Source organism: Hordeum vulgare, chromosome 1H (genome assembly GCF_904849725.1).
Source record: "Hordeum vulgare subsp. vulgare chromosome 1H, MorexV3_pseudomolecules_assembly, whole genome shotgun sequence".
NCBI lineage: Eukaryota > Viridiplantae > Streptophyta > Magnoliopsida > Poales > Poaceae > Hordeum > Hordeum vulgare.
Genome location: NC_058518.1, coordinates 462,057,714 through 462,068,609, shown reverse-complemented (window position 1 = coordinate 462,068,609; position 10,896 = coordinate 462,057,714). Strand labels below are relative to the sequence as shown.

The following is a 10,896-nucleotide window of genomic DNA, read 5'->3' as shown; positions in this document are numbered from 1 at the left end:
GGGATAGTTTCCATGTAATTTTCTTGTAAACGAACCACCTCCTGAAATCTAGGGGCAATAAAACTGCAAGTTTAATAATTTTTTACCTTCTATTTTTTTCTCCTGTTTCTTACTCAAGAAGATTTTTGGTACAACTAAAATTTGCTTCCGCTACATATTAAATTTGCTTCGACCCAACTAAAATTTGCTTCCACTACATATTCGATTGCCACAATTTTTGTCATGAAGCATATTTTGCTTCTAATATACTCTTCGTTTCTCTGACGGTACCGAAGTTTGCTTCAATTTAACAGAGAATATGCTTCCATTATAATTAGGATTTTCTTTAACGAAGTTGCTTACAAATATATGCGTTGATTATTCAGAAACTTTCTATATCATGTATGTTTCCATGTACACATAATGTTTCCTTTCATTCCATTCTTATTCATATCATATGATTTTTTTCAAAATGTTCCTATCATATGATAAACATGCTTCCAACACACTACAATCCATGTTTCAATTCATCGTCGCGTTTTTCTCCAAGTACGGTCCTGATCCATTTTCTGCAATGAAACACGTGGGGCTGTATTTCAAAGCATAATTTTATTATGGTTCAGACTTGAAAATGCAGTACCGAAAACACTGATGCATTTTATATGCTAGTGAGTCATATGAAGCATAGGTTAACAATTGTTCAGGCATAAACAAAGTAGTATCGAAGCATTGCCATTGCTGCGTAAATAGGAGCAAATAATTAGATACTTGGAAGCATAATATACATAAGTTCGAAAAAATGACACATATGACACCGAAGAATATACGTGGTTTGTTCAATCATAGGAAGCACATGCATAGGCAGTAGGAAACTTCATACACAGACCCGGAAGCATTAGGATCTTTAACAAATGAAGCACAAGATTCCCACTCAGGTGCACGACCTGGGTGCGTTGATGGTAGGAAGTATCAAAGATGATGTCAATTGACTTGTACAAGGGCATCTCCAAGAAGGAGCCCATCTAGTCTAGTAGGAGCCGCATGGACGGAGAGTGTCGATTAGGAGCACCATGGACGCAACAGCGTTGGAGAAGAGGCCAACAGGCCGGCGAGATGATTGTGCTACCTTCCCCTCGGCTTCCTTGTACGCTGCGATGGATTCTTCGCCGAGCCGAAACGCCTTAAGAGCATGGTGGGAGTGATGGTGGCGTGGCAGGTTTCTCGCGAGGGACCCGGCCGGCGATGGAGATTAGTTGATCTCTGGCATGAGCGACGGAGATGAGGGCGCGACGTTGCAGCTGTAATATGGAGAAGCTGAGCACCGCCGGGCCGACGAAGCAGATGGGTGCTAGACGATGTAGCTGCGCCTGTGGAGGAGACGGAGGGGAGGCTAGGCACCGGCCGTAGGTTACCCGAGCTCGGCAAGCTTGGAGATGAGCACCCTTGAGATGAGATGTAGGAGTAGGCTGGTCGATTGGCGGGATTTACTCGCATGGTAGGTAAGCTAGCGAGATTTACGTGAAGCTAATTACGATAGATGAAATTAGCAGAAATATGACCGTGGGATTAAAAGGAAATCAACGGTGTTGGGTGCGTCTGAGGAATGCTTTCCATCAGCCTACTGAGAGGAAGTATTTCCCATACATGAGTCGGCTATCTAACCCTGTCCGAAATATACATTCTAGTAAGCACTTAGAAATTCATTTTAAAAAGTGGACTGCTACGCGTTCATCGGTTGATCCGCACGAAACATCCACCACCTCGACGACTGTTCGATGTACACGCGCAGCGGTCTGATTTACCGGCTCGGTCGCCTCCCCGTTCCTAATAATTCTTGAAATAACGGTCGAGTTACAGAAACGATCATTTTGTTGCATAATAATTTTTGACCCATTAATTTCTGAAACAACGTCGAGTTGCAGAAACAATCGCTTTATTGCAGATGTTGCAGATTTTTTTATTTTCAACTTTATATAGTTGTTACGATTTTTTTTACAACATAACTAATGTTGCAATTTTTTTTCTTACAACAAGAAGGATGTTACAGAAAAAAATCACTATCATTCACTGCGAGCTCCATCAAACGGTGCTGGGAGGGGAGGCGCTATCCGTCACCGCCATTGCGCTGCCTTCGACGAGCATTGGACCTCCGACCTGGTCGCCTCGCCACCATCCTCGGCTCCGATGAGGTGGGCGCACCACGCGTGATGAAGGCGGGCGACAAAGACAACAATCGCAGCCGACCCCAGATGGAATGGTGCACCACAGCGGCAATCTTACCCAACCCCCGGTTGCAACGGTGCTTCGCGTTGGCCGGCCACAGATCCTGGCTCATAGCAAGCCAGGGTCACCCCGCTGAGTTGTTGTTGCAGAAGCATATGTGATTGGTGTTGTCTTCGGGATGAAAGGTTAAGGAAGAAGCATATGTGCAAATATGAGCAAATTGATGAGGCGTGATGGACGAGGCGGTGGATCGTTCCTTAGGATCCATCGGTTGGATTACATCTTTTTCCAAAAAGTAAGCACTTAGGCTGGTCACAATGGAGAGTAACATAAGGTAGGAACCTACACGCTTTCCTAGACTATGTTCCTACCTTTACAATGAAGAGTAACATGTATGTAGTGTCATGCAACAATGCATTTATTAGGCTATAGACTCATTGTTTCTTGAAGTGTGTGATGTTCCGGTAACTTAGCTAGTTACCACAAGCACCTCTCTCTTCACTAAATACGTGCCACATAAGCAAAGTTGTATTGGAGTGTGTGATGTTACTGCTAAGTTCCTCCCTATTGTGACCAGCCTTAGAAAGAAATAAAAACCTTCCGCCATCCTAAATAGCCATGTCTTTCACCTTTCACCAACATGCTAGTGCTATTATTTTGACGGAAAACTACATGCTAGTCAATCAATTGAAGAAAATTAAAACTGTTTTTGAAAAAATGAAACACATGACGTGAGATGTGAATGACGAGAAATGCATGTCACACGTGTTTGACGGAAACTTCCGTCATGTTTCAAAGTCCCCCACATTTATTTTACGGATAAACATAGTTTACGCTCGACGGACCAGTACAACACTCCTTCTAGACGGACCGATACAACATAGGTAAACGCTTTGAGCGCCGGCCGAATCGTTTGGCCGGTCGCGCACGGCCTGCGCGGGGTTATGCGACATTTTTTGTTAGATTTACCGCAACTATGTATAAATTTGATACAAAGGTTTGTCATTTTGCTACAATTTGTCCATTCAAAAAAGCTACATCCATGCTTGGTTGCAACTCGAGTTCGTTGGATTTTTACTACAACCGGCGTTTGACTTTTGTTACAACCGTCTTAATTTTTGCTACAACCGGTATTCATTTTTGCTGTAACCGTTCACTAAAAAAGTTGCATACACGTTCGTCAGAATTGCAACCTGAGTTTACGGATTGTTTTGCTACCACGATCATCAGCTTTGTTTTTTTGTTACAATTACGTAGATATTTTTTTGCTACAAATATTTTTTTGTTGCAACCGTTGACGAAAATTACTGCATCGAGAAAAAATATGCTGCATAAATAAATCTAACGGTACGCCCCGCAGATCTGACCAGCGCAAGCGTTCACGCCGGCACGCCGTACTGTCCTACAACATAGGGCTTCTCGATGGACCGATGCATTGGGGGGTCCGGATCGCGGATACAGAGTTGAGATGCCCTAAGAGCATCTCCAACAGCCGCGCTATATAGGCGCCACGCTGAAAAAGTACTTATTTTAGCGCGCGCTACCGTTCCGGACGCTTGAGTGAACGCGCAAAAACGACACGTACGGCATATGTAATTCAGCCCGCAGGGGAAAGGCTTATTTGCTGCTGTCGTTCCCGCGCGCTGAACTCTCGAGCGCTCGCGCGAAACTCCACCTACCCATCCAGCTGCGCCGTCGTCGCCGCCCTCGCCACCACCGTTTTCCGACGACCATTCCAACGCTTCCCCGGTCTCTTCCCGCGCGACCGTGGCTTCCTCCCTCTCTCTCTCTCTCTCTCCTCAGCGCCGTCCGTCGCGCGCGGCAGTCCTCCGACGAGCAACGTCGGGCGCCCACTGCCGCTTGGCGCCCACAAGGTGTTCGACAAAAGGCCCGCAAGGTATGTATTGCTTTTAACTTCACATTTTTACATGAATTCTGGTGCATGTTGTTTATAGCATAGTTTTGAAAATTTTAGATGAGTTCGGCATATGATTCTTCCGAAGAAGAATTTGATATGGAAGAGGAGGAGGATCTTGCAATGATCCTAGCTATGCATATCAATAAAAAAACCTTACCACAATGGTTTGGTTATGGATCGACTAAAAATTTAGAGGGATAGGATTGATATTCAGCAAATAATAATAAAGTTAGGAATGATCTCGCTGTAAACTGGTGGGCTTGGAATGAGCATGACTTATGCGTTGTACTATTTGTTGTATTATTGAATTATTTATTATATTGTTAAACTATTTATTATATTATTGTATTGTTAAACTATTTGTTGTATTGTTAAACTATTTGTCCTTGTTTTGTTGTATTATTAAATTATTTATTGTATTGTTGTATTGTTAAACTATTTATTGTATTGTTGTATTATTTGTTGTATTGTTAAACTATTTATCTTTGTTTTGTGAGGCGTAGACTGCTCGCGCGCTGCTGGCCCGCGTTAAAATGGAGCAGCCATGCTGTAAATCAGTTTTAAAATGGAGCAAATCAGTTTTTTGAACGTCGGTAGCACACCTTAAGTTCCAAACTGAAACAGAGTAAAATCATGACCCAGTGACTTTACAACATTGTGGTCGTGGATGTGTCCTGCAAACTCCACCATGCCGAAGGGCAAAGCTCCATGGTCTACAAGCGCCTTCGTCTGCATGACTGCATCATCCGTGTGCCACAGATGAACATAAATAAACAGAGCAGAACCACAGACGAACAAAAATAAAAGCAAAGCCAGAAAAGATAAGCAGGGAAGCACCAAATTCAAACGATAAGCTCTAAACTTCAACGGTTCCAAACCAACAAGCAAACATTATGATCCATCATGTCCTCAGACAAAACAACTCCATCCAACCACTATTACTACTTCCTGCTACATGACACGACGACAAACGACTGACACCACCGAGCAGCATCCAAAGGACACCGAAACAGAACACCCATCAAGTTGCGCGCAGACCGAAGGAAGGCCACCATGGAGCAACAGCTTAGTCAACCTCCTCTATCTTGGGGCCGGCGCCGCCGCCACCGGCGGGCATGTCCTCGTCCATGCCCATGCCCCCGCCCATGTCCGGCGCGGCGCCCTGGTACATCTTGGCGATGATGGGGTTGCAGATGCCCTCCAGCTCCTTCATCTTGTCCTCGAACTCCTCGGCCTCGGCGAGTTGGTTGCCGTCCAGCCAGCTGATGGTGCCCTCGACCGCGTCCTCCACCTTCTTCTTGTCGTCCGCCCCGAGCTTGGAGGCGATCTTCTCGTCCTTGACCGTGTTGCGCATGTTGTAGGCGTAGTTCTCCAGCGCGTTCTTGGCGTCCACCTTCTTCTTGTGCTCCTCGTCCTCCGCCTTGTACCTCTCCGCCTCCTGCACCATCTTCTCGATCTCCTCCTTGCTCAGCCGCCCCTTATCGTTGGTGATGGTGATCTTGTTCTTCTGCCCCGTCGTCTTGTCCTCCGCCGACACGTTCAGGATGCCGTTGGCGTCGATGTCGAAGCACACCGTGATCTGGGGCACGCCGCGGGGCGCCGGGGGGATGCCGGACAGCTCGAACTTGCCCAGGAGGTTGTTGTCCTTGGTCCTGGCGCGCTCGCCCTCGTACACCTGGATCAGGACGCCCGGCTGGTTGTCCGAGTAGGTGGAGAAGACCTGCTCCTTCTTGGTGGGGATGGTGGTGTTCCTCGGGATGAGCGTCGTCATGACGCCGCCGGCCGTCTCCAGGCCCAGGGACAGCGGCGTAACGTCCAGCAGCAGCAGGTCCTGCACCTTCTCGTTGCCCTCGCCGCTCAGGATGGCGGCCTGGACGGCGGCGCCGTACGCCACGGCCTCGTCGGGGTTGATGCTCTTGCACAGCTCCTTGCCGTTGAAGAAGTCCTGGAGCAGCTGCTGCACCTTGGGTATACGGGTGGAGCCGCCGACCAGCACCACGTCGTGCACGGTGCTCTTGTCCATCTTGGCGTCGCGAAGGCACTTCTCCACCGGCTCCATGCACTTGCGGAAGAGGTCCATGTTGAGCTCCTCGAAGCGAGCCCGGGTGATGGTGGTGTAGAAGTCGACGCCCTCGTACAGCGAGTCGATCTCGATAGTGGTCTGGGCTGTGGACGACAGCGTGCGCTTGGCACGCTCACAGGCAGTACGGAGCCGACGGAGGGAGCGCGGGTTGCCGCTGATGTCCTTCTTGTGCTTGCGCTTGAACTCCTGGACGAAGTGGTTCACCATGCGGTTGTCGAAGTCCTCTCCACCCAGGTGAGTGTCACCAGCGGTGGCCTTCACCTCGAAGATGCCCTCCTCGATGGTCAGGAGCGACACATCGAAGGTGCCACCACCAAGGTCGAAGATGAGCACGTTCTTCTCGCCAGTGCTGGTCGCCTTCTTGTCAAGCCCGTAGGCGATGGCAGCAGCAGTGGGCTCGTTGATGATGCGCAGCACGTTCAGCCCAGCGATGGCACCGGCGTCCTTGGTAGCCTGGCGCTGGGAGTCGTTGAAGTAGGCTGGGACGGTGACCACGGCGTTCTTGACGGAGTTGCCGAGGAAGGCCTCGGCGATCTCCCTCATCTTGATGAGCACCATGGAGGAGATCTCCTCCGCGGCAAACTGCTTCTCCTCGCCCTTGTAGTTGACGATGATCATGGGCTTGTCGGCAGGGCCAGGGATGACCTTGAAGGGCCACAGCTTCATGTCACTCTGCACGGACGGGTCAGAGAACCTCCTGCCAATCAGCCGCTTCGCATCTGCAAACAGGCAGAGAGGAACAGAACATTATTTTAAGTTGCATGGTCAACATGGTTTACTGAAACAGAAGCACGCTATTTCTTCAGAACAAATTTGCATTCATTAAGCTACTGGAAACTGGGACTGTTCTAAACGGATAACAGAGAACAGAAATGAACAAGTGTGATTTCAATCCTAAGGTAGCTTGCCAACATAATCCAAGCCCAGCTTTCCTTCCTTCAATAAGCAATAATTGCATGGTTTACTGAAACAAAGTACAACATACGAAGATACCACTGCGATTAATAATCTAAGTTTGCCATTTCTTCAGAACAAGATCATTCAGTGAGCTACTGCAGACTGTTCCAGAACGCTAACAGAGAAAGGGAAATACAGAATCCTCCTTTCTGAACAGTAAACACAATTCAAAATACTGATGCAGTCTGCTCATGTCCAATTCGTAACTTGATTCAATCAGCATAATTCCAATCTCATGAGGTAATGCTAGGATATAATTAACACAGTAGAGCTCATGTAAAATTTAAGTAGGACTCAATCTACAGCACAGTTTCAATCATGATTGCATCCCAACTTAATCAAGCCATTCATTCCTAAGGATCTAATTTGAGGATATGACAACAACAAATCTCTGAAAAACATACTTCACCATGCCAAACAACAGAGAATAGACATGTACGAGATATGCACCAACAATAAATCTGTAATAAATCTCGGGAACAAGGGACAGCATGACTGATTCGATAGCAGCCAGTCACATCTGATCATTCAGAACAAATCATATCGTGGTGTACGTGTACAGAACAAGTAGCGCACGCACTAGCACGGGTTCAGAAGGCAGAAGCGCACGGACACAAAACACCAAGGAGTGAAGGAGATCTAACAGACGACGCATGACACACAACGAGGCCAGACAGGGGGAAGGGAGGGGGGTGGACGGGGAGGGGGCACGTACCGAAGACGGTGTTGGTGGGGTTCATGGCGACCTGGTTCTTGGCGGCGTCGCCGATGAGGCGCTCGGTGTCGGTGAAGGCGACGTAGGAGGGCGTGGTGCGGTTGCCCTGGTCGTTGGCGATGATCTCGACCCGGTCATGCTGCCACACGCCGACGCAGGAGTAGGTCGTGCCGAGGTCGATGCCGATCGCCGGACCCTCGCCCTTGGCCATCTTCTCTACGACGAATCTCTCGCTCGCTGGCTGGCTTTGGGGTTCGCTGGAGGATGGGAACGGCGCTCTCTGTGCTTGCCTGGTGCGATTTGCTTCGCTCTCTCTCTGATTTTGATTTCGAACGGACGGAAGTGGGGAGGGAGGGCCGGCGACGGGAGGTATTTTATGGCGGAGGCGGCGGGGTCCGGAATGTTCTCGAGCGGGCTATCCTGGCCGTCGGATCGGATCGGGGGGTTCTGGAAGGGTCGGGAGTGTGCGGGGCGCGGGAGTGGGGGTGGGTTGGCCCACGCGCGGGCGCTTCTGCTGGCGCTGGTAGGTTCTACAATGTGCACGAGAATGGTAGGCTGCCGTGGAGAGACGGTGGTGGGAGCACGCGTCGGGTGGAGAGGACGGAAGGAAAAGGAAAAAGTCCACAACGAACATGCTAGCGAAATCGAACCCTGAACTGTCAATCTCGGAAATCGACATTCTGAACTCTTTGATCCCGGTCTAATTCGAACCCTGATATAATTTGGAGTTAGAAAACGCTGATGTGGCCAGGATTAGCATCTGATGTGGGCCAAGGAGGCGAGCTTACTTAACCGCAGCGCCAGTTCTAACCGTTATGCGAGTGTGACGGAAGAAAAGGGGATCGAGACTTAGGGCTCATCCAGTTCTTGGCGGGGCAGGCGATTTGGGAGTGTGGCGGCGTTGCGGCGCACGGCGGGGAAGAAATGTCGTGGTCTAACTGTGAATCTTCCGCGCCTGGCTTCCGAGGAGCTTCTGGGAGAAGGAGGGGCACAGAGGCCAGATCTCCGGTGCCATACCGCCAGAATCCGATGGCGTACGAACCGGAGGTGTTGTGCCATTGCAATCCGAGGAGGAAGGCTCCTAGATGGATATCGTGGAGTCGTGCGAACCCAGGGAGGCGCTACTACTCCTGCGTCAATGCGATGGTTTGATCTCTGTCTCTCTCTGATTGTTTCTGGTTTCTATCTCAAAATTTTCCTGATTTGCACCTTGCTCTCTGTGATTGATTTCTTGCACGGAATGGAGATGGATGTGGGTTTGTTCAGTGGTATGATTCTCCATTGCCCAAGTTTTTTAGTGACTTGATTGGTGATCTGCGTGATGAAGTATGCAGGCTGCATGGTCAAGACAATGTGCCTCCTGTGTCAGTAGAACAAGGGGAAGAGCGCAGAGACCAGTTTGTGTCAGTAGAGCCTACTGTGAAGGATCTGCAAGATCAGCTAAAGGAGAAGAGTGCAGAGATTGCTGCTCTGAAGGGAAATTTTGAGAAAGTGGTTTTCATTGTACTTGTCTTTGTGTTTGGACTAGTGGTTGGGAAGTTGTTTGCATTTTAGCTTTCTGTGTTAGGTTTAGTGGCAGAGAGGGAATGTAATGTACTTTTGCCAAGTTTATTTGAATGTTGGAAGTTTCTGCTCAGCATTGGAATGTTTATTTCTTTGCAATTGCTTTCATTCTAATTTCTTTGCAAAGTTTGTGCTCAGCACGGCAAGGAACAAAGTTTCAGTACATGATGACAAATGAGACAATCTGACAACAAAATATATCATGATTTTAAAGGAGACAACTGATGAACCAAGTTTGAAACTAACACTTCATCACTAATGAACCAAATTTTCAATACATGATCATACATCTCACCAAAATAAGGTGCATCAAACCCTAATGTTTGCACCATTACATCACTGTTGACAAGCACACATAAGGATCAGTCCTGACCACCACTTCCTGCAGTGAAGTACCTATAGCTGGGATAATCTTCAGCATCTTTTCTGCCCATGTGCCTTGTTGCACCTCTTGCACCACTTCCTGATGCTCCACTTGTCTGCCTTGGTGGTCTAAACCTTGATGCAGTGGTAGGTTGAGAAGCGGATGAAGTCCTAGGTTGAGAAGCGGATGCAGTAGTAGCTTGACCAGCAGATGCAGTAGTAGCTTGACCAACAGATGCACTTCCAAACTATGATATATAGCAGGTATAAGCTTAATCAGTAACAATCAGTAATGAACTGTAAGAAAATAGCAGTACATAGCAGGTATAAGCAATGAATTACCTCTGATACCTTCCTTTTCTTGGTAGTCTTAGTCAGGTGTGCATTTTTCTTCTTACCTCTCTCTGGGTTTTTCTCACAGCTTGACTTGTTGTGGCCTGGATTGCCACACATGGAGCAAGCAATGATAGTGCCATGTCTAGTCATTCTATTGGAAGGCTTAGGTTTCTCAGTCTCTTCCCTCTTCCTGTGGTTCTTCTTAGGCCTACCTGACATTTTCACATATCCAGGAGCTATTGGCCTTGGCTTCTCTGAAATTGGCCACATTTCAGGGCCTTCCATAGGCTGGAGACAGTGGTCATATATTTTGTTGAACACAGCAACAAAGTAGCAAGGATCAATGTAGTCCTCAACTAGCTTACCACACTTGTAGATTGTTGTGATGGCATGAGAGCAAGGAATCCCTGCCAGCTGAAAATAGCCACATGAGCATGTCCTTTTGTCAAGACTCATAGTATATTGTCTTTTTCTCCCTGTCAACAGCTTGACTTCAAATCCATCTTTCCCATTCCACAAGACCTCCATGAATTGGGTTCTAGCTATGCTTGTCTTCAACTTTTTAAATATGCTTGGGCATATCTTTCCATGAAACTTCTGTCCTTTGGCCCTTTGTTCCTGAATTCTGGTAAATACCTTCTTCCTGATCTTCTCTTGCATGGATATAACTGGGTAGAACCTTGCTTCCACTATAGAATGATTGAAGGACTCACATAAGTTGTTATCAACTGACTCACATTTGGAACCCACTTGGAAATA

General features: G+C 47.9%; 1 protein-coding gene across 1 annotated transcript; it reads right to left on the bottom strand.

Annotated features, from left to right (window-relative positions):
• Positions 1-4,961: 4,961 nt before the first annotated feature.
• LOC123445429 (heat shock 70 kDa protein 4) lies at positions 4,962-8,221 on the bottom strand. Its single transcript, XM_045122420.1, has 2 exons — positions 7,876-8,221; positions 4,962-6,922 (listed from the first exon to the last, which is right to left on the bottom strand). The coding sequence occupies exons 1-2, from the start codon at positions 8,084-8,086 to the stop codon at positions 5,187-5,189; spliced, it is 1,947 nt and encodes a 648-aa protein (XP_044978355.1). The 5' UTR covers positions 8,087-8,221; the 3' UTR covers positions 4,962-5,186.
• Positions 8,222-10,896: the final 2,675 nt, after the last annotated feature.

What these genes read in the sequence shown, in the direction of transcription:
- LOC123445429 (XM_045122420.1), bottom strand. Translation starts at nt 8,086, where the DNA reads ATGGCCAAGGGCGAGGGTCCGGCGATCGGCATCGACCTCGGCACGACC. An exon ending in CCCCACCAACACCGTCTTCG is followed by an intron (nt 6,923 to 7,875) that starts GTACGTGCCCCC and finishes GCCTGTTTGCAG; the next exon opens with ATGCGAAGCGGCTGATTGGC.